The 6,000-nt window shown below is 49.5% G+C and overlaps 2 protein-coding genes across 2 annotated transcripts; one reads left to right on the top strand and one right to left on the bottom strand.

The window, feature by feature from the left end:
* Positions 1 to 1,141: 1,141 nt before the first annotated feature.
* On the bottom strand, positions 1,142 to 1,836 carry PAAG_07110 (hypothetical protein; the record flags this gene model as incomplete). The annotated part of the gene is made up of 3 exons (XM_015846130.1): positions 1,142 to 1,444; positions 1,505 to 1,624; positions 1,786 to 1,836. 3 exons carry the CDS (start codon positions 1,834 to 1,836, stop codon positions 1,142 to 1,144), a joined length of 474 nt encoding a protein of 157 aa, XP_015700565.1.
* A 498-nt stretch (positions 1,837 to 2,334) lies between these two features.
* PAAG_07109 (hypothetical protein) lies at positions 2,335 to 4,728 on the top strand (the record flags this gene model as incomplete). The annotated part of the gene is made up of 2 exons (XM_002790827.1): positions 2,335 to 3,678; positions 3,772 to 4,728. The coding sequence occupies 2 exons, from the start codon at positions 2,335 to 2,337 to the stop codon at positions 4,726 to 4,728; spliced, it is 2,301 nt and encodes a 766-aa protein (XP_002790873.1).
* Between the last annotated feature and the right edge of the window lie 1,272 nt (positions 4,729 to 6,000).

Here is a 6,000-nt window from a genome sequence, read left to right as displayed (position 1 = left end):
TTTTTTTTTTTTTTTTTTTTTTTTCGGGGGGGGGGGGGGGGGGGGGGGGGGAGGTTGGAGAGGGACTTGTCTTCCCTCTTGGCCTGAACGCCCGAACGCCCTTCAAACGTATAGCAGCAGCGGGCGTAAATGATATTTTCACACCATCGTTGACGCAAATACATAGTTGTTACACTTAGATATAACCATGGATGGATGGCCGGGAACTCCGGTACTTGGCACGTGTTGAGCTCCACCCCCAACGGATGGATAACTCGGCACAACACCCAAGGCTCTGGGGCTAATCCCATGAACGCACCCACGGTCCGTAGATTCATTCAGTTGGTGTTTTCCTTCGTGAGGTTAACGCCCAGGATTACTTCGAGTTGAGAGGAAGGGGGTCGGAGCCGGAAATACGAGGAGGCAGTCAAGCAGGCTATTATTATTCCTCCGTGTTGGAGGGGTATATCTGTCGATCTTATGGGAGGACTGGATGAAACATAACGTCCACTTGGATTGTTGATGTGAGCTGTCAAATGTCATAGGAGCAGTAGAATAATAGCACGTTGGGTTGAACATAATCTTTTCATATGTAAAAATAAATGTCATAGTTTTTATCAATCTCGTAAAACTCGACTGTACCGGTGATGCTGATTTCGGCTCCTTGCACACCCTGCTCGTATCTCTTGTTCACACAGAGAGGAATCGATGACTTCAACCTGTCCCTGCAGTGCAACTGCTCTTGTTGCAACCATTAACTTCTTCCATAGTGATGAGATAAGGCATTGTTCAACGTCCTGTAACCATGCATGACGGACTGCAGGGATAAGCATGACAGCCGGAGGGCAATGAGTGTTGCAACATCAAATGGATTGTAACCAGATGAGGAGAGATCGACGTTGGTAATAATCGGAGTCAGCAACTGCCAACCACGATTAAACCCGGGGATTTGTGGGCGGATTAACGGATATAGATCATCAAGAAGCCATCCATCCACCCATCCATCCTGACTCCATCAACTCCCACAACGTGCGTCCAAAATACAACGACTAAAAGAGACATCACCATGTAAACCGCAACACGATAGTAAATTACTCCCTCTTGTACTAATCCGCGCAAGCCCCAATCCTTAATACTTCGTAAAATACCAAATCGTCCCGTACTAATCAAACCCACACGGTTCTGTAAAGTATTGTCCATACCCCTGATAATTTAAATTTGGCTGAACCTTGCAGCCCGGGTACCTGGCGCCATGCCTAAAACAGGCTGGTGACAAGGCGTGGGATTGGCTGGCCACAGACGCTAGAAGGGCCTCGCTGTCAGAAGACTGAACTGAACAAACGTCAGGCACAACGTCAGGCACAAGCTGTTGAATCTGTGGCTGTGGGCGGGATGATGGCTGAGACCAAGCGACTGGGTTGCCTGGATTGGCCGGCTCTCGCCCGCTGGTGGTGGAAACGACTGGCTGAGTGTTTCTGGCGGTTAGTTATAATAAATTGTGGGCTTGGTGGGTTTTGTACCGTACTGTATGGAGTGGTAAGGCTGTTGCGGAGCTCAGTATTTTGGTATTATTCGATTTCTTCGTTCGCTGTAATCCTGGCTGAGATGTGTCCAATGGAATGCTGCTGTAGACGGTCTGTTTCTGCTACATCTGTGTTTGATAATTACCTCTCCAGCGTACCGTACCCCGTCCATACGTTGTATTCACCCCCGTCTCGGCCCGTCCTCGCTTGCTCCTTGTCCGGGTTTGTTATCTCACCTCTCTCTCTCTCTCTCTCTCTCTCTCTCTCTTTCTTCCTCGTCAACCTCAACCTCATCCTCAACTTCAGCCGTCTCTGTGCCTCGAGGTTCCACCATCGCGTCTGCTTTCTCTCCCACGTTCTTTTCATTCACTCATTCATTCATTCATTTCTTGCTTGTTTGCCTGGGTGCTCGTAGTCTTCTCTTCTTCTACAATTACCCCCTTTTTTACACTCCCACGAGTCTCAGTTAAAGGCATCCACCCCACAGTCCTTTTGTTACAAGAGCCACGCTTGAAGCGAGCCCCTTCTGCTTGAGAGAACACGTAACCACACAGCCGGAATCACTTTCAATCCTTCGTGATCTCTCCTCTACGTGTGTATTTATGTGTATCACGTCCGCGATTGATTCAAATCCCCTATTGAATACGCAGAAAGAGAGCGAGTGCAGAAAGAGTCAGCCAGCAACATAAACGACAAGTTCTCCGGCCCTTCGAAGTTTCCATCGAGAGCGCAACTGGTTGCTGCAAATTACGTCGTTTCATTCCCTTGGTTTTATTGATCGATTGTAGTTTAGCACTTACCTAGAATCGATACTTCTCCATCATCGCCAGCCATGGTTCATCAAAAGCACAGACACAAGGTCCGAAGCCAGGCCACGGCCAAGCGACAAGAGCCTGAGATCGTGTTTAAGACCCTGGCTCCCACCTTCGATGGCCCCATCGGTGGTTTTATGACCGAGGGCATGCCAGCACTCGGGTCTCCCGCACGACCTACAGAGCCACCAGAGATACGCCCTCCCAGAAAACCCACCAGGGAAGCATCACCTCCCAAGCCTTCACCGGAACCAACAACTGCGGCAAAGCCAGTTACAAAGGCCACCCCGAAAGCAACCGATTCCAGCCCTAGTACGTTGGCAAAATCAGTCTCCAACTCTTCGTCTTCAGGCAGTCTCCCTTCAGCCACCGGTTTGGATAAGCTGAGGGAAACCAGTTCACCCTCCCCAACTGTGGGCGCTTCTTCTTTGGCGCCGTCCTCGTCGTCCAATGAATCAGGAAGAGGCATGTCAGGGGGTGCAAAGGCAGGGTTGGCAATAGGAATCCTCCTCATCATTGCATTCCTTGCGGGTGTCGCTTTGTTTTTCATTCACAAGAAGAAGAAGCGAGATCAGGCATTGGCCCAAGCTGACAATGAAAATTCGTACAATGAAAAGCCGTTCGTCGCAGCTAACGCAGCGGCTGCTCCTCGTCCTATTGACGAGGATCCTCTGCCCCTGACGCGGACAATGACCACCCCAACTCCACCGCAGCTCAACATCAGACCCGTTACAGAGTTTTCGCCAGATTTTGCTCCACCTGCCCTGACTGCCCCAGCAGGAAATGCCTTCGGAGCCACTCTTACTGCTGCTGCTGGCGCTGTTCCAGCACGCAATCTTACTGGAGAGAAACCATCACCTCCGCCAAAGACGCCTCCCAATAATCCCTTCACAGATCCAGTCAATCCATTCGATAGCCCTACGCCTGTATCCGTCCCAGCAACTCCTCTAACCCCAGCTGCTCCTAGGCGCGCAGATGCCGGCATGCCTTCACCGGCCATTTCCGGTGCGCGTACACCCTCGCCGGAAATGGGAATTGCCGCGACTGGCATTGCTACTGCTGCAGGCACAGTTGGTGTTGTTGCTGTTCGTCGTAGCTTAACTAGCGATGAATCGCAGGGATCCCCCAAGAACGCTGCGAGTCCTGCAGGAGATGGACCCCCAACCAATTCTGCCATGGGTATGGGCTCTACCCCTGCTGGAGCTGCTGGAGCAGGTCCTGGTGCTGCGCCTACTGGAGCTCCGCCTACTGGTGCTCCCAATGTTTATCGGGTGCAACTTGACTTTGCTCCTTCCATGGAAGATGAGCTAGAACTGAAAGCCGGGCAGCTTGTGCGTCTCATTCATGAATATGATGACGGCTGGGTATGTTATTTCCCGTTGAACTCTCAACAAAAAAACAATACCACACCACGAATATGAAAATAAAAGTAAAGAATCCAACTAACAATCACCCAGGCACTCTGCGTCCGCCTCGATCGCTCTAGCCAAGGTGTTGTTCCACGAACCTGCCTCTCATCCCGTCCCGTCCGACCCCGCCCACGCAACGGATCAAACGCACACCCCGGTCCCCGCGGTCCACCACCACCAGGTATGGTCGGACCCCCGAACGACCGTTCCATGTCAATAAGCAGCCAAGTATCCTACAGCCTCCACCCAAGTCCCGTTCCCATCCCCAACCCGAACCCGAACTCGTTCCACAACCACACTTTCAACCAAAACGGCGCCCCCTCCCCACGCTTCCAGGCCCCACAACAGGGCCGTCCAGCGTCACCCGCCGGTAGTTACCGTACATTCCCTCCCCAGCAACAACCAGGCCACCCGTTACCGCCTGTGCAGTTCCCTCAGGTTCCCCGCTCCCTGTCTCCAGGACCAGGAGGACGGATTCCCCAACCACGCTCGATGAGTCCTGGTCCTGGTGCCTACAGATCAGGGCCCGCTGCGCAAATCCCCCAACAACGTTCAATTAGTCCTGGCCCGCGTGGACAAATCCCGCAACCGCGCTCGATGAGTCCCGGTCCTGGCCCCTATGGTCCTGGACATGGACCCGGTAGTAGAATCCCACAACCACGCTCGATGAGTCCTGGTCCTTACGGGCCTGGTGGAATGCAGAAGCCCCCTACGTCTGCAGCCGGCGCTAGAAGAAGGAGTTATAGTACCAGTGCAGCTCTGGCGGCTAACAATAATAATAGTAACGCTAGTAATGGCCCGCAGACACAAGCTTTGCCACTGGTGGGGTCGCCACTTCAGCAGGAGCATCAGCCAGGACAGCAGCCACAACCGCAGGTACAGGCAGAGACACCAAAACCACCAAAGACTCCACCCATCACCACAGGTCCTATTGAGCGGAAGCCAGTTCCTAGTCAATCACAGCCAGCAACAGCAGCAGCAGCAGCAGCGCCACAACAATCATAATGAAGAAAGGTAGTTATTTTCATCCCTTGTTTTGTTTCTGGACCCCGTTGGGCGAACCACATGCCAACTTTTATTTGTCGAATTCCGCAAAGTTATGAATCTCAACGCAAATCTGTCTGACCGAAGTTGTGGCCAGGGATACGACGAGTGGCGTCCCAAAGTGATTTGATCTACTTGAGAGATTGAAGTGAGATCGCAAGTTTGTCAACCATAATTGGTCGGTCGAAGATGAGAGGAACAAGTGTGCACTGACACCCCCAATACGAACTTACCACGGGCTTTTCCAATGTGAGCAAGTAATCTATGGTTTATAGTTAAGATTGTGGATAAATCCTTTTCCACTTTCTCTCGTTTTCCCCTCTCTTTTATTACGTTGTCCATTTTCTCTATATCCCAACGCCCTTTCAATATATTTATCTTTTCCATCTTACTTTTGTTATATACTCTCGGTATGTATGCGATGTATCTTCTCTCTTGCATTATGTTGATAATATCCCCTCCCCGTTGATATTGAAGATAAGATAAAGATAACCCCCGTTTTTCTACCTTCGTTGAGACTGTGTTGATAGTTGACCCTTTTGAGAGATAGAAGATGCGTGAGATGGTTCGCCTGTACCAAACAACCTGAACCCTTAGTTCAATCATTTTCATCTCATCAACTTTGAAGAACTTTCAAGCTGGCAATGCTGTTCCTCCCCTTTCTTTTTCCTTTCAACAATATTTTTCCCATTTCTCGTGTACTCTCACCTCCTGTATCTTTCATATTTTTTGATATTCTCCCGTATTTTTACCTGATATCTCAGATTTCCTTTATATTTTTTCCTCTTTAGTTTCCTACTTTTTATTCCTCACACTCTACCTTCTGCCTACCCCCGACTCCCACGCATGTTATAACCCAAGTTCTGTAAAGAGGCTGAGTGGGTGGGTGGGTGAGCAAAGTGAGTGATGAGTAAAGGCAGAGAGATTGTCACTGTAACCTTTTTCAATTTTTAGTTTTTAATTTGAGGCAAGTGTGATAAATAAATTGCCCCTTTTTACCTTCGTCTTTGTTAGTTTTCGAAGAGTTTCTCTTAGCTAAGGTTATAGAGAGAGCAATCGAGAATGAGATAATGGAGATTGGGGAAATTGATTCAAGTGAAAATTGTAGAACAACTGTGAAGAATAGAATACAAATAGAAAATCATGTATTATCAATTGAACAGTTAGATAGTTTAGCTGAATGTATTTTGTTTTGATGTCATGACATATTTTCATATGCACTAGATATCTGAA

This window comes from Paracoccidioides lutzii (genome assembly GCF_000150705.2).
Source record: "Paracoccidioides lutzii Pb01 unplaced genomic scaffold supercont2.22, whole genome shotgun sequence".
NCBI lineage: Eukaryota > Fungi > Ascomycota > Eurotiomycetes > Onygenales > Ajellomycetaceae > Paracoccidioides > Paracoccidioides lutzii.
The sequence above is the reverse complement of the archived record's forward strand: the minus strand, read 5'-3'. Positions and strand labels throughout refer to the sequence as shown.